The sequence below is a fragment of the Zingiber officinale genome, chromosome 4A (genome assembly GCF_018446385.1).
Source record: "Zingiber officinale cultivar Zhangliang chromosome 4A, Zo_v1.1, whole genome shotgun sequence".
In the NCBI taxonomy this organism is placed as follows: Eukaryota; Viridiplantae; Streptophyta; class Magnoliopsida; order Zingiberales; family Zingiberaceae; genus Zingiber; species Zingiber officinale.
The window spans coordinates 110165785-110193061 of record NC_055992.1 but is presented as its reverse complement, the minus strand read 5'-3'; the positions used below and the strand labels follow the sequence as shown (position 1 = coordinate 110193061).

The 27277-nt window shown below is 39.8% G+C and overlaps 2 protein-coding genes across 2 annotated transcripts; both read left to right on the top strand.

Moving 5' to 3' along the window:
* Nucleotides 1-3052: 3052 nt before the first annotated feature.
* On the top strand, nt 3053-4342 carry LOC121972612 (zinc finger MYM-type protein 1-like). Its single transcript, XM_042524267.1, has one exon. The coding sequence runs from the start codon at nt 3053-3055 to the stop codon at nt 4340-4342; it is 1290 nt and encodes a 429-aa protein (XP_042380201.1).
* An 8602-nt stretch (nt 4343-12944) lies between these two features.
* On the top strand, nt 12945-17548 carry LOC121972611. Its single transcript, XM_042524265.1, has 9 exons — nt 12945-13073; nt 14043-14228; nt 14326-14412; nt 15060-15251; nt 15686-15838; nt 16645-16656; nt 16723-16776; nt 16939-17085; nt 17177-17548. The coding sequence occupies exons 1-9, from the start codon at nt 12945-12947 to the stop codon at nt 17546-17548; spliced, it is 1332 nt and encodes a 443-aa protein (XP_042380199.1).
* The last annotated feature ends 9729 nt before the right edge of the window (nt 17549-27277 follow it).

The following is a 27277-nucleotide window of genomic DNA, read 5'->3' as shown; positions in this document are numbered from 1 at the left end:
ATAACTTGGTGGACTATAAAGGCGATTACTGGGTATGTAACAAATTATGCGGGGGATGTGAGTGATGTAGATGAGATCGATCCCTCCTATATGATGGGAGAGACATCGATATTCTTGATAGAGTGAGACCACGAAGTGCATGACCATGCCCAAATAAGTCAATATAAGATATTGAGCTCATTTGATTTAGTGAGTCTACTTGGGGTTCAAGATTTAGATTGATCAGAGGATGACACGGTCTATGCCTCACATTGATCAATCTAGATGTCTAGGATAGAAGGACACTTGTCATATATTGTGAGGAGTCACAATTAGTAGTCACAAGGTGATGTTGGATCTCAACATTCTTGTAACTTGGGTAGCAATGATGTATTGCTAGATGCCGCTCATTGCTTATGTTTCTAAAGGAGTTTAGAAACATTGCCAACGTTACAAGAACCTATTGGGTCACATACAAAGAACAAGTGGATGGAGATTATGCCCATATGATGAACCACTTGGATTAGGTTCATATGATGCACCAAAGATTGGATTCAGATTAATTCAAATTAGACTTATTGAGTTAGACTCAATTAGATTCAATTGTTGAATGAGTCTAATTTAAAGTTGATTCATTGGATCAATTTATATTAATGAATTGAGATTCATTAAATTAAAATTGACTTGAATCAAAGGTTGGATTTAACTCAACAAGGAAGAGAATTGGTCAATTTTCGCTTGACCAAATGGAAGTTGAAACATCAAGTTTGACTTGATGTATTGCCGCATCATGAAGGTTGACTCATCCTACATGACATGACTAACCTTGCCACATCATCTCCACATCATCAAGGGAGATCAAGAGGTTACAAGCCTCCTTTCTATTTAATGTGGCCGACCACATTAAATGGGGAGTTACCCATGTGTGGCCGGCCACATAAAGAAAAAAGGAGTTTCATTTTTGTGGCATTGATTTGGTGGTGTTGAATGCTTCATCCTCCTTAGCTCTCTTCCTCCTCCTTCTCCTCTTCTTGGCCGAGAGTTTCAAGCAAGGGAGAAAAAGGTGAATGAGTTTAATCCAAGAAGAAAGGTTAGTGAAAGTCACATAGAGATTTTAGAGGAGTGTATTCTCTTCTTTTTCCTTTCTTCTTCTTCCAATCCCATCCGAGAGCACCAAGAAGTGCTAGCACACTTGTGGTGTTCTCTTCTCCATCCTTGAGTGTTAGAGAACATTTCTTGTTCGTGTGGATACTTCTAGAGGATTGTCTACGTTGACAATCTTGAGATCCGGCGTACCTTGGACTTGCGGAATTGCGAAGGGCTTCGCTTCAAAGGTATAACTTTTTTCCTTTGTAGATCTAAGTGTAGATCTAGGTAAACTCGTACTCGTAGTTTTTTTTCGAAAATTTTTTCTTTGCACGGATCCATTGGCTAGGGAGTTTCGGGGTTTTCGCGACGTGAAAAAGCGGTTTTCGCGGCCCGAAAATCCCCACAGATCCTAATAATCTTATTATTGTTTTAAAACACAACCTAATCATCTTATTATCTAATAATTTATTTGATCCTACTTTGCCTGTTGGTGTAATAATCTTATTATCGTTTTAATCCGCCACTATATATGCCACTGCATTTTAAAGGGAAAGTAGGATCTATCAGACTATGATTATGATTTATAAAGCTTACTAGCTTAACACAAATTTATACATTTATTTTATCATTTTTATCTTCATTTTCAAGAATAGAACGATATAAAGTTCACAATTTCGCTGGACTTCTTGATTTTGTTTGCTTTTCTACTTTTTATTTGATTCCTTGATTTTGTTTGCTTTCTCCTAATGATTAATTTAGACATTTTAATTTAATCTTGTTATTTTAGAAATTAAAGTACCTAAATAGTTGAAGTTGGAATTGTTGATTTAATAGTTAATGATCATGAATGATAAAACATTTGATATTTTTGTTTTTTTATGTTGTTATTATTATTTACTTTTTATCATTGACTTAATGTTTGGTTTAATATTGTTGTTAATAATTATTATTCACTTATTTGAAATAATTCGAGTTTTCCATTGTTAAAGGTTTCATATACATCAAATGAGAAATACTGTTACGATTGATAAATTTTTTCAAAGGAAGAGAGCAAATGAACTGGATCCAGCTACTCTGATGACTCTATCGACAAGATCAAATAATGATGATCTTCCATCTGAAATTCCTCCTAAAAGATTTAAAAATACAGAAACTGAAGAGGTTGATCTTGATTCTTTAGAGCGCGATCCAGGATTGCGTCGACAAATTTGGGAATATCATCCTAATCAACGTGATGAGATTCGTCAAGTTTATTTGAATCTGAAAGCATATCAACCTATTCTTCAAGAATATTCATTAAATAAAAATATTAAGCACCCTCGAAGATTTCAGTCAACTTGGTATGAACAATTTCCTTGGTTGGAGTATTCACCCACTAAAGATAAAGCATATTGCTTTCCATGTTTTATCTTCAACAAGCCTTCAGGATGCTTAAATCAAACTACATTTACTGTTGATGGATTTGATAAGTGGAAGAAAGTTCGAAATGGAAAAGCTTGTGCTTTCCTAGGCCATATGGGAAAGGATAATGTATCTTCACCCATCATAATGCTGAAAAGGCATGTGAGGATTTGATGAATCAAACACAACATATATCAAGAAGATTAGACAATTTTAATGATGAACAAGTTGCAACTAATCGTCTTCGATTGAAGGCTCACATACACGTAGTGTTGTTGCTTGCACTTCAAGGAATTCCGTTTAGAGGGCATGATGAGAAATCTAGTTCATCTAATCGTGGCAATTTTCTTGAATTTTTGGATGTGTTGACCATGTACAATGATGAACTTTCAAAGGCAATTGCGAAAGCTCCAAAAAATGCCAAATATATAAGTCACGATATTCAGAAACAAATACTTCATGTGCTTTCGGTGAGAGTGAAAAATACAATTCGTGAAGAAATTGGATTGCCAAGTATTGCTTAATTGTTGATGAAGCCCGAGATGAGTCAAAAAGAGAGCAAATGTCTTTAGTATTAAGGTTTATGGATATTAATGGATTCATTCAAGAACATTTTTTTGGGCTTGTTCATGTATCTGATACTGCGGCTTTAACTTTAAAGGAGGCTATATATTCTGCTTTGGCTCACTATAATTTGGATGTTCAAAATATTAGAGGTCAAGGCTATGATGGTGCTAGTAATATGAGGGACGAGTTTAATGGATTGCAAGCTTTGATTATAAAAGATTGTAAAAGTGCTTATTATGTTCATCGGTTACAATTGGCTTTGGTTGCAGCAACAAAAAATGTGACACCTATTCATCAATTTTTTGATAGATTAACTTTTATAGTTAATATTATTGGTTCTTCATGTAAGCGTAATGATGAATTGAAGGATACTCATGCAGATGACATTGCATATTTGATTGCTATTAATGAACTCGAGACAGGGCGTGGACTTAATCAGATAGGTACTTTACAACGAGCTGTTGATACACGTTGGAGTTCTCATTTGAGATCATTGAAAGGTCTAATTAAGATGTTTAGTGCATCGTGTACGGTATTGCTCAAGATTATGGATGATGGGCTTCCTTCTCAACGAGCAGATGCAACAACTGTTTATGATGAAATGACTTCTTTTGATTTTGTATTCATCTTGCATCTTATGAAAGAGATTATGGGGATCACAGATATTCTTTGTCAGACTTTACAAAGTAAGTCTCAGGATATTATAAATGCAATGGAGCTTGTATTATCTACTAAGAATTTACTTCAACAGATGAGGGATAACAAGTGGGATGATTTGCTTGTAAAAGTGAAATCCTTTTGTGAACTTCGAAATATTGACATTCCTGATTTCAATGCTCCGTATATTAATAAACGAGGTCGAGGGCGTGCTCATCAAGACAATTTCACCATTGAACATCATTATCGAATAGACCTCTTTTATGCTTCAATAGATTCACAGCTACAAGAAATTAATGGTTGCTTTAGTGATGATGCTATGGAATTGTTCATTCTTAGTAATGCCCTAAATCCTCAAAATGCAGCAGAGTCTTTCAGAGTTGTGGATATATGTAAATTAGTTGAAAAGTTTTATACTCAGGATTTTACCAGAGATGAAAAAGAACAATTGGAGATGCAATTGAAGCATTACGAGTATAACGTAGTCAAAGGGTCCAACTACAAAAATCTTTCAACCATTTCAGAATTATGTCAATGGTTGGTAAAGACTAACAAGTCTGTTACATACAACCTCATTTTTAGAGTGATCGTACTTGTACTTACTCTTCCGGTTTCTACGGCTACTTCAGAACGATCATTTTCTACGTGAATATTGTGAAAACAAGGCTTCGAAGCAAAATGGAGGAGGCTTTTCTCTCAGATGTGTTAATGATATATATTGAGAGAGAAATTGCTAGAAGTGTGAGCATAGAAGCTATCATTGAAGACTTCGAAAATTTAAAAGAATGCCGAATTTCTTTTAGTTAGAGAATTGTAATTAATACTTAATTAAATATACATTAACTTCATCTTTTTGAATCATGGTTTGTTTACAATACTGTCAACATATAGTTTGTTATCAAAGGAAGCTCCTGATTGCTTTGAATTATCTCCTATGTTAATTGAAATAAATTGGGTTGATTATGTTTACTATGATGCTTTTGATTACATCATATTTGTTGTTGCCATGATGAAAGGAAATTTGATTTTGTTATTTTCATTTTCTCATTTTTCTGATCTCTGATTGGTGATTCTTCCTTGCAACTCATAGAGTTTTTTTCTTGATGATCTTGGTAAGCGTCGTTTCATCGAGGAGGTGACATTTGTGTTAGCAATGGATGTGAACAATATGTATCAATTTTGCAATATGATTTTTACAAGTTTTAGAGTTCATGTCCTAATTTACTTGTATTCATGTATGATTTTTGAATAATGTATGATTATTAGTGGTGGATGCACATGGTTTTTGAATAATTTATGATTTTCAATTCAGTAATGAAAAGTTGTGAATTAAAATTAAATTAATATTGAATGTTAAATGATATTGTTTACTCATAGAGTTTTCTTCTTGAGGTCATTGTTGGATGTTTAGGATCTTATTATCAAGGTTTAAACAAGCTATTGAATATTTTCGTCGCTAAATTTAGCGACTGAAAATTAATATTTGTCGTTAAATTTAGCAATGGAAATTTAATTTCGTCACTAAAATGTCTTGACGATCTCAAAATTTGTGATCAATAATTTTAATCACTATTGCATTTTTTTTTCTTATAATGTGCGGCCCCCTCAAACTTAAAGTTCTGGATCCGCCCCTGGTTTGCCTGATTAGGTGGGGGCATAGATACAACATCTGTAGGTGTTGTATGCTGAGCTCTCTGTTAGGAAAATTTTGAAAATTTTCAATACAAATTTGTTTCATAATAAATAATATGAAACAAAAAACTTACCATATTTCCTAAGAAAAAAGTGAATCCACGAACCCTCGAGAAGCTCGAAAGAGATTATGAAAATTCAAACATAGGAAAATTTTAATATAAATTTGTTTCATAATAAATAATATGAAACAAAAAAACTTACCATATTTCCTAAGAAAAAAGTGAATCCACGAACCCTCGAGAAGACGATAAGATATAACTTCTAATTGTCTAAAAAAAATACAGAGTATTAACAGATAAGATATATAAATTTAAAAATGAAACAATTTTGTATATAATTGAGACAAATAAACTAATCGAGTTATGAGTTTTGGGAATTGCAAATTGAAAATATCATAAATTTATTATATTAAGATAACAAAACTTACTCATTATAAAAACTCAAAGTCTTCATTGTCCTCCTCCTTCTCATCATCATCAATTTCAGTTGTATCTACGTTTATCGCTATTCCGGTGGGATCTTGTAACGTTGGAATAATATATATATTCTTCTATATGAAATGTATTAGTAACTTTCTCTTGTTTATAAACAATGCCCTCCCAATGTTCCTCAATTTTTTTCCGTGCATTCGTTTTACAAACAACCCACCAATCAATTTTGTCACGTTTCAAATTAGGATATGAAACATAAAATACTTGAATTGCTTGCTGTACCAACACAAATGGTTCATATTTTTTATACAATCTCTTATGATTTATTTCAACCAAATTATATCGTGGATGCACCTTCATCCCTCTGATAGGGTCAAACCAGCGACACTTGAATAGAATAACTCGTATTTCAGGGCTAGGATATGCTACCTCTATAATTTCATCCAGTAAGTCCTAAGAATCATTTCTTCCATCTCTATCATTGGATGACTTAACACAAACTCTACCATTTATCGTAGTCTTTCCCATTTCATATTCTTGAATATGAAAATTTACTCTATGTTTGCGACAAAAATATTTTTTTGTCGCAAACCTCGTAAAATTTCCAATGAATTTCTTATTTCGATCTAAATTTACAACAAAATTTACGACGAAAGAATGTTTGTTGCTATTTTCCCACAATTATTTTTTCGTTGCTGTTTTCGTTGCTAATTAGCAATAATTTAGTTATTCGTTGCTAAATTCGTGGTAAATTTGTGACGAAAATTATTTGTTGCAATTTTTCATCCCTAAAAATCTATTTTTTTTGTAATGATGGCAATTTGTTGCATTCTATTATTAGTCCAGGAGCGGGTTCTGGGAGGTTGGCTTTGTTCGTTCTTCACCACGATGCGGAATTAGGATTCTACTGGTATTTTAAATCGATCGAATTTAAAAACGCATGTCCTCTCAATAATGAAGAGTGATTTTTTTTACCGGATAGGAATGGAAGAGTTACTTTATTTATTAAATGCTATTCCTAGTTGATTTGTATTTTGTCAGCATCTGCAGCACTTTGTGAATTAGTTAATTAATGATATTCCTGCTCAATCAATATGCTAATTTATTCTCATCCGCTGCAAACTCTTATAAATTAATGAGTTTTACCAATGCCACCTTGAACTGCTCATCTCAAGCCAATACTACGTACGTAAGTAGTAGCAGTAGTTTTTTTTTTTCATTTTATTCTTCTACTTTAATTTAGTTTCCTGCTCGAAGGAAATTAAGGTGGAAGAAAAGATGAGGTGTTAGTTTTCTGTGTGCAGAAGGAAGTGTAATATTAGGGGTAGTTCTTCTAGTTTCTTCGCATTGCTTTTGCCCGATTTGCACTGAAGCAATACTGTTGGTGACGGATTTTAGCCAGAAGTGTTGGGAGTAAATCCGTTACAATCAGTGTGATTTTGCAACTCTTCTGAGTGAATACCAAAGTCACAAGAACTTACAATCAAGTAGGTTTGAGCAGATAATCTCAAACTGTCGACTCTAGCGAGCCGAGCCACGTGCCGAGTAGATGAGTCGTGGACACCGTGAGTTGTCGAGCAACGCCACGTTGTGCTAAGAGTTGCTGACAGGATGTCGAGAGCTGCAACACGAACTCAGAGTGGATGCCGGGTCCAGCAGAGCGTTGTCTCCTTAAAACAGATTCGGCCCCTCCGCGGTGCTCAGAGGATCAGGTGGACGTCTGCTTCCCAGGATAAAACGGCAGGATCACGAATACAACCGAGCACTGGTTGTCGTGACGATCTGAACTAGATCCGAACACTATCACTATTTCTGTTGAGCAAAAGAAGAGCACAACAGAAGGGAAAGAAACAGGGGGATTCAATGAGGCAAGGGAAGTACTCGCTCACTTGAGCTTTTTTCTCACAACATAAAGCTCACTTGTCTTCTTTCTCTCGCACAAAGCTTTTGAACTTTGCTGTGCTCACTTAAGCTTCTCTGTTGTGTCCTCCCTTCATTCCTCTTCATGGTCTTTTATAGACCTTGCAAGCTATCACGAGCAAGCCTGTGGCTTGCCTGCTTGCTAACAAGCAAGCCACGTTGTGGCTTGCATGCTTGCCAGCAAGCCACAACGTGGCTTGCATGCTTGTGGCAAGCTGCATGCTTGCCAACAAGCAAGGCACAGCTTGTGGCAAGCTTGCCAACAAGCCACACCACGTGGCACGAATGCAAGCTTGCCACATGGCGAGCAGACAGGCTTGCCACGTGGCGTGCAGGTAAGTTGGCGATCTTCCTTGTCTTGTAGGCCAGCCAACAAGTTGCCTTTTCGCAAACATATCGTGTCCTGACTGATTTTTGGACTCCTCGGGTTGATGTCATCCGGGCCCTGGATTTCCAACCCCCTTTGTTCCGAATCAGTCGGAAAGCCTTGCTTTCAATCGTTGTGGGACTACAACCCACACGTCGCGTTTTCATTCAATTTTTTCCAACAATCCCCCACATGAATGAAAACAAGGAGTTGTGATAGTCTTCGACAGTTGAGTCGAGTATAGGATAGGTAGGTGTTACCCTTTGAACCTTCCCTTGTAAACTCTGTTTGCTCACTGGCTGATTAGTAGACGTGATGTCTTTGAACTGTTCGGCCCTTGGTGTAAGCATGGACAGATCTTACCCAAGACTCTCCCTGATATAGTTCAGGTCTCATGAGTGTGTTCGTTCTTGGCCATGAACACGCCTGGTTCTGTGAGAAGCTCTCAGAATTGTGCCTCCAATTCTCTTCGAAGCGGCCTCACTTCTTTCTCACATAGGTGATCCCTCAAGAGTTACCATCTACTCTTTTTTGATCATTAAAAACCCATCGGCTTATCCTGGTCTCGTCACTGTTTCATGGGGTTTCCCCTACAGTGTGCCTAGTCAGTGCAGATTAGTTGTCCCTTTGAACCTAGTTCTTGGGATCTCCAGTCAGCATAGGTTGGGTGTCCTCTGTACTGATCGCTGACAACGGCATCAAGCCCATTCCCTGTGATGAGCTTGCAACTAACTCTCGATTTAACCCTTTGGTTAGCGGATCCGCTAAGTTATCTTTTGACTTCACATAGTCAACATTGATAACTCCAGTTGAGAGTAGTTGTCTAATGGTATTATGTCTACGACGTATATGTCTAGACTTACCATTATACAGATGGCTCTGTGCCCGACCAATTGTTGATTGATTATCGCAATGTATGCAAATCACCGGCACAGGTTTTGGCCATCGTGGAATATCTTCTAAGAATTGTCGTAGCCATTCAGCCTCTTCACCACATTTGTCAAGAGCTACAAACTCAGATTCCATCGTGGATCTGGTTATTACGGTTTGCTTAGAAGATTTCCAGGAAACGGCTGCACCAGCTAGAGTGAAGACATATCCACTCGTAGACTTAGAGTCTTGTATATCAGATATCCAACTTGCATCGCTGTATCCTTCGATCACAGCAGGATATCTTGTATAATGCAGTCCATATTCACGAGTGTACCTTAAGTACCTCAGTACTCTTGTTATCCCTTTCCAGTGCTCAATACTGGGATTACTCGTATATCTGCTCAGTCTGCTTATTGCGTAGGCTAAGTCTGGTCGTGTACAACTCATCAAGTACATCAGACTTCCAATCACTCGAGAGTATTCTATCTGCGAGATACTTTCACCTCGATTTTTCGATAGATGTTGACTCGTATCTATTGGCGTTCGTGCCAACGCAGTATCACCCTTGGTGAATTTCTCAAGAATCTTGTCCATGTAATGGGACTGATTAAGAACAAGTCCTTCTGTCGTTCTAAGAATTTTGATTCCTAGAATCACATCAGTTAGGCCCATGTCTTTCATGTCAAATCTTGAGTTCAACATGTCTTTAGTGGATTTGATTATCTTATCATTACTCCCAATGATAAGTATGTCATCTACATAGAGGCACAAGATGACATAGTCATTCTCTGTGGCTCTCATGTAGACACATTTATCACATTCATTGATCTTGAATCCACATTCCTTCATGGCATTATCAAATTTTTCATGCCACTGCTTTGGTGCTTGTTTCAAGCCATATAATGACTTCACCAATCTACATACCTTGTTTTCCTGTCCTGACACAGAAAACCCCTCAGGTTGGTCCATATAGATTTCCTCTTCTAAATCCCCGTTTAGAAAGGCTGTCTTGACATCCATTTGATGTATTTCGAGAGTCCATAGAGCAGCGATAGCCAATAATACTCTAATGGAAGTTATTCTAGATACCGGAGAGTATGTATCGAAGTAATCAAGGCCTTCTCGTTGTCGGTATCCTTTGATGACCAATCTGGCCTTGTATTTATCGATTGTACCATCTGATTTCATTTTCTTCTTGAAGATCCACTTACACCCTAGTGGTTTACTTCCCGGAGGAAGATCCACAAGTTCCCAAGTGTGATTTTGCAAGATAGATTCTATCTCAGATGCAATTGCCTCTTTCCAGTGAGGTCCATCAGACGAGCTTACTGCTTCTGAGTAACTCCGGGGTTCACTTTCCAGTATGAAAGTGATAAAATCCGATCCGTAGGATTTTTCTACTCGAGCTCGTTTACTCCGTCTAAGTTCAACCTCAACTGGTTTCTCATCTTTTTCTTCGTCTTGTGTTTCATATGCCCGTTTTGAGGAGCTAGCATCCTCTCGGGTCTTAAAAGGAAATACATGCTCAAAGAATGAGGCATTTCTCGATTCGATTATCGAGTTCTTGTGTATCTCCGGTATGTGTGACTCAACCACACAAAATCTATACGCAGCACTGTTTTGTGCATATCCAATAAATATGCAATCAACAGTCTTTGGTCCTATCTTAATCTGTTTCGGATCAGGTACCAACACTTTGGCAAGACACCCCCACATTCGTAAATATTTGTAGGACGATTGTCTTCCATTCCACAACTCATAAGGGCTCTTATCTATTTTCTTTCGGGGCACCTTATTCAAAAGGTAATTAGCTGTTAACACAGCTTCCCCCCACATGGATTCTGGCAATCCAGAGCTTAAGAGAAGAGCATTCATCATCTCCTTAAGAGTTCGGTTCTTTCGCTCAGCAACTCCATTTTGCTGAGGAGTATAAGGAGCTGTTGTTTCGTGTCTGATCCCATGTTCAGCACACAACTCAGCGAACGGTGACACATATTCGCCGCCTCGGTCACTTCGAACCACCTTAATCTTCCTATTAAGCTGGTTTTCAACCTCCTTCTTATAGAGAGCAAATTTCTCTATAGCTTCATCCTTACTTTTGAGAAGATACACATAACAGTATTTTGTGTTATCATCTACAAAAGTGATGAAATATTTATTACCACCACGTGTTGGCGTACCTTTTAGGTCGCACACATCAGTGTGGATTAGGGCAAGTGGTTCATTACTTCTTTCAATATGTTGAAAGGATGACCTTGTCATTTTTGCTTCAACACAAATCTCACACTTGTGTTTTGGGTCAAGGTGGAATGTAGGTATGCTTTGCATGTTTATTAATCTACGCAACACATCGTAGTTAACATGTCCTAGTCTACCATGCCACAAACACAAAGACTCAAGCATATAAGTGGAAGAGCTTTCATTTTTATTTATCTTGGGCCTAATAGCCATTACATTGAGCTTAAACAGCCCATCAGATACATAGCCTCTTCCTATAAACACTCCATTTTTGGACAATACAACTCTGTCCGACTCAAAAACAATGCGAAAGCCATGCTTGCTCAGAAGTGATCCGGACACTAGATTCTTCCGAATCTCCGGAACGTACAACACATTGTTCAGAGTGAGGTCCTTGCCCGAGGTCATCTTCAGCACCACCTTTCCTTGGCCTATGACGTCCGAGGTTGCTGAGTTCCCCATGAACAGTTTATCTCCAGTAACTTGTTCGAAGTTGTGGAGCAGCTCTTTGTTGCAGCACACATGTCTGGTGGCTCCAGTATCAATCCACCATTGCCGAGGATTAGAACCTATTAGGTTCACTTCAGAAATCACAGCGCAGAGATCCATATCCTGTTCTCCCGCCAGGTTGGCCTCAGGTTTTTTCTTCTTTGGCCTTTTACAATCTGAAGCCTTGTGACCCATACGATCACAATTGTAGCATTTCCCTAAGAACTTCTTTTTCATGTTTTGTCCTTTGGGTTGCGTCGTGGAAGATTTTGGATGCTTCCGTTTTGAGCTTTGTCCGTGCTCAACAACATTGGCTTTTACAGTAGCCTGAGAGAACAGTTTTCTCTCCGAATTCTTGTTGTCTTCTTCTATACGAAGGCGAACAACAAGTTCCTCCAGGTTCATTTCCTTCCGCTTGTGCTTCAGATAATTCTTAAAGTCCTTCCAGCCAGTTGGTAGCTTTTCAATGATAGCTGCCACTTGGAAGGTTTCGCTCAGAGTCATACCTTCTGAGTGAATTTCTTGTAAGAGTACTTGAAGCTCCTGGACTTGACTGATTACAGACTTCGAGTCACTCATCTTATAGTCCAGGAAACGACCAACAATAAACTTTTTGGCCCCAGCATCCTCCGATTTATATTTCTTGTCCAGAGATTCCCACAGTTCCTTTGCCGTTTTTATCTCACAATACACAAGATAGAGTGAGTCGGCAAGATTGTTAAGGATGTAATTTCGACAGAGGAACTCAGACTCGTTCCATTTGTCGAGCAGAAGGAGGGTGTTCACCTCATCTACACCCTTAACAACCTTGGGAATTTCCTCGGTCAAGATACGTGCCAGACCTAGTGTGGTTAAATAGAAGAACATCTTCTGTTGCCACCGCTTGAAATTCACTCCTGTGAATTTTTCTGGCTTTTCCCCGTGATTGATTGGCACATTCCCAATCGGGGCGGAGGAGGCCGGCACATGTTGAGCCTGTTGCATCTCAACATTTTCTGCCGCCATCGTAACAGAACGAATCTGTTTTAAGTTTGTTGGGAGTAAACCCGTTATAATCAGTGTGATTTTGCAACTCTTCTGAGTGAATACCAAAGTCACAAGAACTTACAATCAAGTAGGTTTGAGCAGATAATCTCAAACTGTCGACTCTAGCGAGCCGAGCCACGTGCCGAGTAGATGAGTCGTGGACACCGTGAGTTGTCGAGCAACGCCACGTTGTGCTAAGAGTTGCTGACAGGATGTCGAGAGCTGCAACACGAACTCAGAGTGGATGCCGGGTCCAGCAGAGCGCTGTCTCCTTAAAACAGATTCGGCCCCTCCGCGGTGCTCAGAGGATCAGGTGGACGTCTGCTTCCCAGGATAAAACGGCAGGATCACGAATACAACCGAGCACTGGTTGTCGTGACGATCTGAACTAGATCCGAACACTATCACTATTTCTGTTGAGCAAAAGAAGAGCACAACAGAAGGGAAAGAAACAGGGGGATTCAATGAGGCAAGGGAAGTACTCGCTCACTTGAGCTTTTTTCTCACAACATAAAGCTCACTTGTCTTCTTTCTCTCGCACAAAGCTTTTGAACTTTGCTGTGCTCACTTAAGCTTCTCTGTTGTGTCCTCCCTTCATTCCTCTTCATGGTCTTTTATAGACCTTGCAAGCTATCACGAGCAAGCCTGTGGCTTGCCTGCTTGCTAACAAGCAAGCCACGTTGTGGCTTGCATGCTTGCCAGCAAGCCACAACGTGGCTTGCATGCTTGTGGCAAGCATGCAGCTTGCCAACAAGCAAGGCACAGCTTGTGGCAAGCTTGCCAACAAGACACACCACGTGGCACGAATGCAAGCTTGCCACATGGCGAGCAGACATGCTTGCCACGTGGCGTGCAGGTAAGTTGGCGATCTTCCTTGTCTTGTAGGCCAGCCAACAAGTTGCCTTTTCGCAAACATATCGTGTCCTAACTGATTTTTGGACTCCTCGGGTTGATGTCATCCGGGCCCTGGATTTCCAACCCCCTTTGTTCCGAATCAGTCGGAAAGCCTTGCTTTCAATCGTTGTGGGACTACAACCCACACGTCGCGTTTTCATTCAATTTTTTCCAACAAGAAGTTCATAGCAATCTAAAATACTCATTAAAGTTTTCGAATTATCAAAGTTCTTTTGAGAGTTTTCAAGCTCTTGTCACCTCGCCCCTTAAATAATTTTATAAATAATTTTTTTCCCATCTTCTTTTTTTTATAAAAAACACTAAGGGACTTGCTGCATCTTATTTCCTTTCCTGAAAGAGTTTATGTAATAAATGTAATAGAAATTTATAACACTTGTTGATTGGATAATATGCAGGTCTGTAGTTGGAACAGTGACATGATGGATAGAACACGAGTGCTGTTTATTTTTCTGACTTCAACTATTCTGTGGCTTCTGTTCCATGTTTCCGTAACCTCTACTGTGATGGTGAAAGGCCAATCTGATCAAGAACTAGAAGCTTATTTAAAACGCCTGAACAAACCTGCAGTTAAAACCATGACGGTAATTTAACTTGTAATTTGACATCTAAGTTTGCATAAACAAATATCTAAACAAGGAAAAAACTTCTATTATCTTTTTTTTTCCTTGTACATTACAGAATAAAGATGGAGAGGTAATTGATTGTGTTGATATCTACAAGCAGCCTGCTCTTGACCACCCCTTGCTCAAGGACCACATAGTTCAGGTTTAATTAACTGGCATTTGTTTGTTAACTTTATGGGCTAATTTGTAAGTATTTTTCTTGAAATTTAAATGTTAGAAAATTAAACAAAAGATTCTTTTTTAATTCTGTATGTTCTTAGAGATCTTTATGGAAGTGTCTACTTTTCATAAAGATATCTATGAAGAATTGGTGTGGGCGTCCATAATTTGGCAAATTAAACCAAAACAAGTTAATTCAATTCCAAGCAAAAGTTACAGATTTTGATTTCGTCTTGATTTAAACCTGTATAAACTGCTAAAATCGATCCACCATTAACATTTTTTAATATGTATTGGTAGATAACCAATATTATATCATCATTATTACTATTATTTATTTGTTGTGTTCACTAGCTAGTCAAATAAACCTTAAATGCAATAGTTTTTAATTTTTTAAATAAAAAGTTTACCTTGAATTAGTTTTTGGTTGATCTTTTGTTAACATATATTTGTTGTTTAATTTATGATTTCAAAATAAACCAAACTGAAATTGAAATAGTTCCTTTAGCTTCACTAAATAAGTTGCTGAAGTCTGAAGGATGCCTTTAATTCTAGAATATGTTTTTTATTATATATTTATACTCTCATTATTAAAAACTAACAACAATTTCCTTGTGTGTATATTTATAGATGAAACCAAGCTTTATACCAGAGGTGGAAGAAGACCATGACAATCAAACAATAGATGAACCCGCAACTCAAAATATTGAGAGTTGTCCACCAGGAACAGTCCCAATTAGAAGAACTCAGATGAGCGATCTTCGTAGAGTTGCATCCTTAGAAAGCTTTGGAAGACGTAATACTAATGGTGGAACCATTGATGTAAGTCAATTACTTAGAATGCAAATCCTATCTATGAAAGCTCAGTAATATTTTTAATGAAGGCCCCTTTTAGATATCTAATTAGTGAGGATTTGATCTGATCATTGATGATTTCTCCCTAAATTGTCATTTGATGCCCGCTCTTTATGAATTAGTCATCAATGATTAAGATCAAATTCTAGCATAATCAGACAGCTGAAAGAGCGAAAATCTTAGGGCCTCTAAAGAATGCAAATCCCACTGGGAATTTTCAATGGAGGACTTCCTTCTGGTTGTTCAATTTCATCAGGATTGATCATGACACTCTTTATTATCAGTGGTTACAATCAAATTTCAACTGAATTGTACCACTGAAAGAGGATCCTCCATGGAAAAATACAAGTTTTAAGATGCATATAATACAAAGTAATAAATTCTTCAATAATTAATTTCAGCAAGCAGGAGCCGTGAAGAAAGGAGAAGGACCTTACCTTGGAGCAAGAGCTTTAATCAATGTTTGGAATGTCCCTGCGGAAGCTAATGAGTGGAGTCACAGTGCTATTGAGATCTCAGACTCCGTGAAGTACTACATTGAAGCTGGCTGGATAGTAAGACATAATTTCCATTAATTATTAGTTTTTTTTGTTAGACATTGACTGTTAGTTTCGATGTTCTTTTGATCCATTTAATCACAACTTGATGATGGGTTCCTGTATTGTGTTGCCCATCTCAAATCTCAATTTGAGAATATGATTGGAGTATACTGCGATGAGGGAAGCTTGGCCGAAGTGAGATCGGATGTGATGCTACTGACCATTGTGAGTAGGGGTTCGACCGATGAGGACACATCTTGGCCGGAGTCATTGGCATGAGCTGGCTTTGAATAGCTCCAATTTGGATGCAACTCTAATTTACTGTGATTGAGAAAAGTCTTGGGATTGATTTCTAGAGGTGGAGATGAGGGGAAATTGGGGCTGAATAAATAATAGTGGTGAAGGGTGATAAGTAGTTGCTTAGGATTGCCCAAATAAGACAAATATCTTGGAGTCGGCCAGTGTGTAAGTTGTGCTCTGAATTTATCAGATAGACAAATTAGAGGGGAAAATCATCTACCTCCAAGATTAGCAATCCCAAATACTTGGATTATAAAAACAAAATGGTAGCATGTCTCTAGAAATAACCCTATATTTTTTTATGGGCTTAAAGTGAGTGCAACTCACTCATTGAATGATGGTGAGGACGTCTTTATGGATCCAACATCATTGAAAAGTAGATTACTAGGAAAATGATCCTCGTATTGGTATTACTGATTATATATTTGTTATCTTATGATTAGTAGATTATGTTATCCACAACATCATTGAAAAGTAACTGAAACAGTAATCCCATGATGAATACATGCATTTCTTTGCAGATTGTTTGGCAGGTTATCTGTAGTTTACTTATTGATTTATAAAGATTTGATGAATGACATGACAAATTACTTTGGCAGGTGAATCAAGAATTATACGGGGATAAAAGAACTCGGCTGTACACTTATTGGACAGTGAGTTTTCTGTTGATCATTTTCATGATCACAAATATATATTGCTTTAGCTTCTAAAACAGTGTTCAACTGGTTGCCAAATCTCGAATCAATTCAACCATATCGATAGAAACCAAAACGGCATTTAGTCTAATGGATTCATGTCTGTTGTTCATGTTACAGGCAGATGGGTATGGGAGGACAGGTTGCTATAACTTACTCTGCCCAGGCTTCGTCCAAGTCAGTAAAAAGTTTGCGCCGGGAGTTATTGTGCAACCTCTCTCATCCTACAACGGCTCACAATTCGTCATCGCAATAACAGTTTACAAGGTATACAGGCATATATATATATATATATATATTAACAAATTGAAATTACTTATTATTTTCTATATATATATATTAACAAATTGATCGACAGGACAACGTGAATCTGAATTGGTGGTTACATTTGAAAGGGGAGCCGGTAGGTTATTGGCCGGGAGTGTTGTTCGGCGGTGTGGACATGATGTTCCAGGAGGCTAATCAGGTGAAGTGGATTGGTTCAGTGCTGAACAAGTGGAACAAGGGGCATCACACGACGACGCATATGGGCAGTGGCTACTTGGCCGAGGAGGGATGGGGGAAGGCAGCTTACTTCCGAGCTGTGTTGATCATGAACATGCTCAACAACTTCGTTCCACCGAACGGTGCGCAGCTCATCGCCACCGCCAAAGGTTGCTACAACGTCAAGCTGGGGTCTGGCTCCATATTGTTCTATTACGGAGGCCCTGGAGGTCTCTATTGTGCCTAAATACTTATTTAATAATATTGCTAGCGGTTGCTAGCTGCCTCTTAGACTAGACGTGCATTGATGCCTATTGAATCATGGTTTTCTGTTATCGCTTAATGAAACGTAACCTGAGAGTCATTTTAAAATAATGAATAGAACAAAACAAGCAAGAAATGTACTGCTGAGTGCTGAATACAACATATGTGATGGGGGTATAACTAGAAGGCTTAGCGGAAATTAGAAAAAAGAGGGGTAATTTGATCTTTTTCACACATGGAGGGCTTTGTTTTTTGGGGGGGGGTTCTGTCGCTAAGAGGATCACGAGGGAGGTAGCTGCCACCTCCAATCGGCGCCGCCTCATCGGAGGCTCTCGTCGACACCTCGCCAGCAAGCCACCACACCCCACTCCCTCACCTCTCGTCGACGAGCGCCTCTGGTCGCCCATTCTCCTCACCCACGCGACTCCCGTCGCGAACGCCGCCGCTGCTTCCTCTCTCGACGCCGCAACCTCCTCCCCTTTCTCTTCTCCAAGCTGCCGCCAACACTGCTTCTCCCTCCTGCTGACGCCACCGACCATGCGCAACCACGACCACCTCTACCGCCTTCTCCCTCGTCTCCAGCAAGCTGCCATCATCTCCCTCTCCCTTAGCGCACCAGCGCTCACAGCCGCTTCCAGCGACCGCCACCTTCCGGGCCGCCGGCAGCCAAGCGCTGCCTCCATCTCCCTCTTTTCCGGTGTCCATAGCCACCCATTGGTGATCTCCTCCAGGACGCCACAACCTCGCCTCTCTTGCCACTTCTGATGGAGTCAAAGAAAGAGAGCAACAAGCTAACGATATGGATCATAATCAACCCACTCTAGATGTTAATGATGATCCATTATACATCAATGGAGGCTCAATTACAAGGGCTAAGGCTAGAAAGATGAAGAAAACATTTAATGTACTAATTAAAATGTAAAGATCAAAGCTACCATTGAAAAAGGTTTGACCAAGAGCAAGTCATTTGACATAGTCAACCTAATTCAAGCCTTAGATGAGCTTAATTAGCACTTAAGTCTCATGTCTATGTAGTAGGGATTTATATGCTCAATTTAGATTCAATTTCTACTTTTATTTGGGTTGTAATAAAGTCATAAGCTTAAAATGGCTAAGTAGTTTACATAGGTCTTTACTAAATAAGCTTTCTTTTGACCTTTTAGGGGTTTTGGTCACCTTATAGCTATAAATAAAGGGGGTGACGGTCACACATGTATCTTTGACATATTTTCAATCTAAAGCATGGTGAGCCTCTCACTTGTTGGTTCTTCATTGAATTAGAACTTATCAAGGCATTTCCTTATAGCATTTGAAGACTTATCAACCTCCATCCCAAGATTGTGGCGCATTCGATTTTCTATACCAAGGTTCATGCTTTCCTAAGTATTAGGTTGAGAGTTTTTCATCAATCTTATCGATTTAGTTCTTTCTTTCTTTCTTCTTCCATTCATTATGGGTTCTTAAGATATCTTTCACATCAGATTCACATCATTTGGTATCAGAGCTTTGGTTTTTCTAAATCGATTTCGTTATCTTTTTTCTTTTGTGCTTGAATCTTTGTTTATTTTGTTCAACATTATCTACTTATCGTTATCATCTCAATTTTAGTGAGTTTAGTCATCATGTTGCTATAAAAAAAAGCCAAAATTCAAAAAACAAGGCCCGAAAATAATAATACAAAAAAGAGGAGAGAAAAAAAAAGAGAAGGTGGGTATAGAGAATTGTTATTACTATACTTGTATTTTCCAATTATGCATTTCCTTTAAAGTCTTGCCTAGTATACTTGTGATACAGATATAGGGCACGAAGGAATTAAGGGGAAATTGGAGGGCATTTTGGTAAAATGGCTAACTAGGGCTTTAAGGGGAAACACTGTAGCATTATTATTCATTTTAATAATGAATAAAACAAAATAAGCAAGAAATATACTGCTGAATACAACATATGTGATGTGGATATATCTAGAGGCTTTAGCAGAAATTAGGAAAACAGAGGAGGAGTAATTTGGTTTTTTCACATGTAGAGGGTTTTTTTGGGGTTTTATGTGACATTGTTCATCGCGTTGACTCCCGCCGCCAGGAGGTCACGGTACGCTGCCCCCTCCAATCGGCGCCACCTCATTAGAGGCTCTCGCCAACACCTTGCCAGCAAGCCACCGCACCCCACTCCCTCACCTCTAGTCGGCGGGCACCTCTGGTCGCCCCTTCTCCTCACCCACGCTACTCCTGTCGCAAATGCCACTGCCGCTTCCTCTCTTGACGTCGCAACCTCCTCCCCTTTCTCTTCTCCACGCTGCCGCCAGCACTGCTTCTCCCTCATGTTGACGCCGCCGACCATGAGCGGCCACGACCTCCTCGGCCACCTTCTCCCTTGTCACCTGCAAGTTGTTGTCGTCTCCCTCTCCCTCTCCCTTAGCGCACTAGCGCTCACAGCCGCTTCCAGCGGCCGCCGCCTTTCGGGCCGTTGGTAGCCAAGCGCTGCCTCCATCTCCCTCTTTTACGGCGTCCACAGCCACTCATTGGCGATCTCCTCCAGGATGCCACAGCCTTGCCTCTCTTGCCGCCTCATTGTAGGCCACCTCCAGGTCGTCTGCCATGCTGTGTGCCTTCAAGGTTGATTGGGCCTCCGAGTCCTCGCTGCCAGTGGGCTCCGATGTGATTGTGCTCGTCTTTGCTATGTTCCAGTCTTTGTGTCGTCCGACCTGTGTGTTAGATTATGGGTTGTGTGTCATATTTCAGTCTGCGTGTCGATATTATGTTTCGACCTTCGTTCCGCCATTGTATCCCAGCCTGCGTGCCGATATCTTATCCTGGTCTGTGTGCTGCTGTCATAGCCCGACCTGCGTGTCGAGGTCGCATCAAGTTTCGTGCTGCCTCTTCCGACTCCATGCCGCGTCCAGCTCCACTTCGTCAAATCCAGCTCTTCATCCGACTCGGAGTCATCTGCTCTTCCGAGTCACGACCACTCGAGCAGCGTCCCATCCGAGGGCGTCCCCTTGGGTCATGGTACATTTTCTATACATGTTCTATGTGCATTTCGTTATTATACATATTATTTTGTTACTTATTTATTTGTTGGATTTGCCTCGAGCCTCGGGATACCAGAGACCGGGGCAACCCGGTCGCTGGCTGTAGGTAGTGTTGACCAGAGGACTTTTGAAGACTTGGTCGATATAGAAGTCATCTCAGCATAACCCTCCCCCCCTGTTGGTTGCTACTCGAAAAGCCTAGAGGTTCCACTGTACAAAAATTTTGTACAAAAGGTCTGAACCTTTTTCCTAGCTACCATGTTGTTCTTTTAAATTAAATTTTGGATCGCCTGCGGAACTTAACACGTTTGATCCAAAACTTAATCTATTTGTTCTTTTAGGTTTTAACTTGGATCTCCTGCGGAACTTAATACGTTCGACCCAAATCACCTTAAGTTATTAATTCCATTAAATATTAATTTCCATAATTGGTTCCCAGTACTGACGTGGCGAGGCACATGGCTTTCTTAGATATGGGAGCAACCACCACCGACTAGACAAAACCTTTTATAGAAATCTAATATTTAATTTCCTAAAATAACTTTAGGTTAACCGAAAAGAACAATCAAATCACAAGGAAAAAATAAAACAAAAGAACACAACTTCGAAAAACATATTCGAAATACTAGAATCGTAAGCCTCTTGTATTTGGTATTATTTCCATAAATAACTAGTATGATGCGGAAAGAAAAAATTACTAGTTATACCTTCTAGAAAGACCTCTTGATCTTCTACCGTATTCCTCTTCTAACCTCGGATGTTGTGTGGGCAACGATCTTCCGAGATGAGAAACCACCAACCACCTTCTTCTCCTCCTAGCTAGGTTCGGCCACAACAAGGAAGCTTCACCAAGGATGAAGATCAAAACACCAACCAAACTCCAAGAGATGCAAGCTTTCTCTCCTTCTTCTCCAAGTAGTATCTGGCCACTACAAGAACTCCAAGAGGGATGAAGTATTCGGCCACCACAAGAGGAAGAGAGGGAGAGGATGATGGCCGGCCACAACACCAAGGAAAAGAGGGAGAGAAATAATAGAGGTTGTTCCCATGAAGGCACCCTCACCCCTTCTTTGATATTCCTTGGCCTAGGCAAATTAGGAAATAAAATTTCCTTAATTTCCTTGACATGATTTAATTGAGAAAAATAAAATAAAATTTTCCTAATTAAACTATATTGGTCGGCCACATCAAGGGGAAACAAATTAGACAAGTTTTAATCAACAAATTAAAACTTCCTAATTTGTTTCCGGAAATTTTAAAAATAAAATTTCTCTTCAAAAATCTCTTCATGATTGATAAAAGGAAATTTCTATAATTTTAATTTTACAACATGTGAATAATTTTTAAAGAGAAAATAAAATATCTCACCAATCTATAAATAAGGAAAGAGATCTAATCTCTTTCTTTAATCTTTTGTAGATCTTTTACAAGAGAGATATTTTAATTTTAATTCTCTTTAATTATATCTTTCACACAATAAAAATTAAAATTAAAATTATTTTTAATTTAATATGGCCGGCCCCTCTAGCTTGGGTTCAAGCTAGGGCCGGCCACCCCAATTCATGCTTTGGCCGGCCCTAGCTTGGTTCCCAAGCTATCTTGGCCGGCCCCTTTTAGGTGGGTATAGAAAGTGGGTATAGGTGGGTATAGTACTCTATAAATAAGATGCTACGATAGGGACCGAGAGGAGGAATTGGTTTTGGTCTCCCGATAAAATTAAGCATCCCGTGTTCGCCCCGAACACACAACTTAATTTTATCAATAATAATTCATTCCACTAGAGAACTATTATTGAACTACCCCACCAATCCCAAATTACATTTTTGGGCTCCTTCTTATTATGAGTGTGTTAGTCTCCCTGTGTTTAAGATATCGAATGTCCACTAATTAAGTGAGTTACTGACAACTCATTTAATTAATATCTTAGTCCAAGAGTAGTACCACTCAACCTTATCGTCATGTCGGACTAAGTCCACCTGCAGGGTTTAACATGACAATCCTTATGAGCTCCTCTTGGGGACATTATCAACCTAGATCACGAGGACACAGTTTCCTTCTATAATCAATAACACACACTATAAGTGATATCATTTCCCAACTTATCGGGTTTATTGATTCATCGAACTAAATCTCACCCATTGATAAATTAAAGAAATAAATATCAAATATATGTGCTTGTTATTATATTAGGATTAAGAGCACACACTTCCATAATAACCGAGGTCTATGTTTCTTTATAAAGTCAGTATAAAAGAAACGACCTCAAATGGTCCTACTCAATACACTCTGAGTGTACTAGTGTAATTATACAGTCAAGATAAACTGATACCTAATTACACTACGACCTTCTAATGGTTTGTTCCTTTCCATTTTGATCGTGAGCTACTGTTTATAATTTATAAGGTACTGATAACATCATCTTCTGTATGTGACACCACATACTATGTTATCTACAATATAAATTAATTGAACAACTACAACTAAATGTAGACCATTTGACCAAATGTGATTCTTTATTCATAATGAATGTTTACAAAGCTTAGGCTTTCAGTATACACTCCAACAATCTCCCACTTATACTAATGACTAAGTGCCATATCTTCTACCATACATCCGATTCCCATTCCTCCACATGCCGATCGAAAGCGCAGGAAGGGCCTTAGTGAAAGGATCTGCCAGGTTATCCGCTGATGCAATCTTGGTGATGACAACTTCTCCTCGCTTCACGATATCTCGTATCAGGTGGTACTTGCGCTCTATATGTTTACTTGCCTTATGAGCTCGTGGTTCCTTCGAGTTTGCGACTGCACCGCTATTATCACAATAAATTGTGATGATTTTGGGCAAATCAGGAATCACATCTAAGTCCATTAGAAAGTTCCTGAGCCATACTGCTTCTTTAGCTGCCTCAGAGGCTGCTACATACTCAACTTCCATGGTTGAGTCCGATACGCATTTCTGCTTAACACTCCTCCATGAAATGGCTCTATCTCCTAAAGTAAACACATAGCCTGATGTAGACTTACTATTGTCCCTATCTGATTGGAAATCTGAATCCGTGTAACCCACAGGGAGTAAATCGTCTGCTTGGTAAACTAGCATATAATCTCTAGTCCTTCTCTGGTACTTTAATATATGCTTTACCGCAGTCCAATGTCCTTGTCCAGGGTTACTCTGATATCTGCTGACCATGCCCACGGCAAAACAAATATCAGGTCTCGTACATAGCATTGCATACATAAGGCTTCCTACAGCCGAAGCATAAGGAACTGCTTTCATGTCTTCTATCTCCTTCGATGTCTTTGGAGACATCTCTTTAGATAGAGGTATTCCATGCCTAAAAGGTAAGAAACCTTTCTTGGAATCTTGCATGCTAAAACGAGCAAGGATTGTATCTATATATGAAGCTTGGGATAGACACAACATTCTTTTCTTGCGATCCCTTATCACTTTGATCCCAAGAATGTGTGTGTTGGAGCAATCCCAATGGTTCGTGGGACCATGTGTTTTAGTGTTTGGGCAAAGGGTTTAAGTTAGGTTTACCCTTGTTATTTGATATGTGTACTTGAGTTGTGCAGGACTGCAGGTGACACATGTGACTCAGGTTGACAGCTTCAGGTCCGGTGAAGGATGGAGCATCCGAGGGACCATGGACAAGGCAGCAAGGACAATGGCCGAGGGAAGCGACTTCGAGGCATACGCGAAGGATGGCATTGGAGACAAGCCGCGGGCTTGGATGCATCCGAGGGACGAGAGCCAAAGGAAGTAGGCTTGAAGGCAAGAGGTCAAGACTGCAAAGAAGAGTCAAATGAGTCGTGAGGGTACGAGTGCATGAGAGATTGTACTCGGAGTAAAATCCTAGTTTTAGGGTTTTACTGTAGCGGCACTGTAGCAGTTACTGTAGTGCACTGTAGCAGTACTGTAGCGTACTGTAGCAGTCGACTGGTGTATGGACCAGTCGACTGATGCACTGTAGCAGAGAGCCGTTGAGATAGCCGTTGGGCTGGCATCAGTCGACTGGTGCAAGGACCAGTCGACTGGTAACGGGCAAATCAGGTTCTGATTTGTTCCAAGCTCTATAAGAAGGAGCTTGGTATGGCCGGTCAAGATGACGAAATTAGACTTGGTTAAAGCCTAATTAGTAGTCATCTAGTGCTCTAGCAATCCAAGTGTTCTTGATAGAGTTGTGGCGAGGTTTGTCCACCGACAAGGAGGATTGTGCTAGCCGGAGTTTCCGGGGACTAATCCACCGACGGATTGAGGGATCGTCCACCCTACGGACAGTCGTGGAGTAGGAGCATCATCTCCGAACCACGTTACATCGACGTGTATTGGTTTGCTTGTTCTTTTCTTTGTCTTTAGCTTTCGTATTCGTAATTAGTATTTGTATTTCCGCTTGCGCACTAACGAATACGTAGGAAGCGAGTTATTGGGGGCGCCGTCCATTCAACCCCCCTTCTAGCCGGCCACCGATCTTCCAACAAGTGGTATCAGAGCGAGGCCGCTCTCCATTGGACTAACCTCCAAGGAAGCAAAGATGACCGGCTTGTTTGAACCGCCAAAGCTTGAAGGTAGAAGCTTATGGGACATCACATATTGGATGATGAAGATGGAGGTCTTCTTCAACACGGATTGGAACACCATGATGGTGGTCAAAGAGCCGTTTGAAGTCCCGAAGGACAAGAAAGGGAAGAAGCTCCGACCACGACATTGGACGGAGGAGCAAACCTCTCGGTCAAAGGCAAACGACAAGGTAATATCTATATTAATTGATATTTTGCCTTATGACGTAATGAGCCTTGTAGGTAAATACGAGAATGCTCACAATTTGTGGAGCAAGATAAAGAAGCCTCAAGGGGAAGAACCGATGCATACACAAGAAGAAGAAAAATCCGAAGAAACGGATGAAGAAGCTCAAGTAGAGGAGGAGCAATCGGAAGGTGAAGAGCACTCAACTTCCGAGGAGAAAGAGGAGAAGGAGGAGAAGGATGAAGAAATGTCATCCACTAGTGTGGATGAGGAGACATCCTCAAAGGTTGAAGAACAATCCAAGACAAGCGAAGAAGAAGAAGTCTTGGAAATCAACCTAGCAAGCACCTCCACCGAAGTGAAGTCAAAAGACCATATAATATGCTTCGGGTGCAATAAGAAGGGGCACTACAAGAGTAGATGTCCATTGGGTAAGAAGAAGGTAACTCCTAAACCCAATCAAGTTATTTTGAATACTAACATGGGTTGTAGGAATAAAGAAGCCCAAAAGAAGGAGAAGAAATGGCACATAGTGTGCTTCACGTGTGGTGAGCGGGGTCATTACCACACCAAATGCCCAAAGAAGAAAGAAATCAAGAAGTTGGCGCATTTGAAGAAATGGGAGAAGAAGAGAAGCTCAAGTCAAGGGGGAGCTTCAAGGGTAAGGGAGGTATACCCTAACTTGAAGGTTAATTCAAATTTAAACTCCTCCATGCATGCTAAGAAAAATAATTATATGCCCATGCAAAATTTTGGTTTCAAATATCATGATCGGAATAGGGTAAATGTAGATCAAAACCCTAGGAAATCTATGCATGAAAAATCTAGAAACAATAGACCTAGGGAGACCCAAGGCATTAATCCCAAGAAGGGGAGACACATGCCTAGGAAGGGTAGGTCTAGGAATGTCCAATTTGGACAAATTAACTCTAGGGTTAGAAACCTAGAGAAGGAAAATCAAGCTTTAAGGGGAAAGCTTGATAAGTTGGAACAATTCCTTAAGAGATTCAATGTTGGATCTAAGGAATTAAGGATGATGTTGGGTAGCCAAAGACCCAACAATGATAGATCGGGCTTGGGATACCGATCTAGTCCCTCCAAGGCCAATGAGAGTTCATATGCTAGGGTGGCAAATGATCATGGCAAGGGAGAGTCCTCCAAAGCTAAGGGAAAGTCTTATGCTAGGGTTGCATATGACTATAGCAAGGAGAAGCCAATAAATGGCAAGGAAAAGTCATTTAATGGTAAGAAGAAATTAACCAAGGACAAGGTGTCCAAAGTTAAGAAAGTTACGTTTGTAGGCCAAGTGTCACCGGGGGTGGACCGATGTGGCCTGGCCATTGTAGATGAGTCACCTAGGGAGGTGACTAAGGTAAAGAGCTCTAGGGGGAGCTCCAAGAGTCAAATTGGGACCCATGGCCAATAAATCTCAGGTGGGTACTACTTGGGAGTCTAGAGGAGCCATGAAGTGTACCAAATGGTTTGGAGACGGACTTGAGTCTCAAACCTAGGGATTTGGCGCACATGGTTTGTGTTTTATGCAAGAAATATGACATTTGGGGGTCATATAACATGAAAATTGATTTTGGATGTATAGATGCCATATAAACCAATGCTAGGGATGCATTATGGGTTGGTATGGGCAAATACATCAAGAGGAAGCCAAAACTAGGACTTTAGGTCAAGGTTCAATTGAACCATTTAGCTAGTTTTGGATTTTGTGTCAATATTGGGATTGGTGATAGATATATTTTTTAATATATTTTTCCCAAGTAGACAAGGGTACAATAGACCTCTCCACAAAATTTGGGAATTTTTGGAGGTCTAGGGAATTTTTGGTGCATTTCTGAAGTTGACCTGAAAAGACTGATTTTTTCAGAAATAGGGTACCAGTCGACTGGTACAGATACCAGTCGACTGGTAACAGTATTTTTG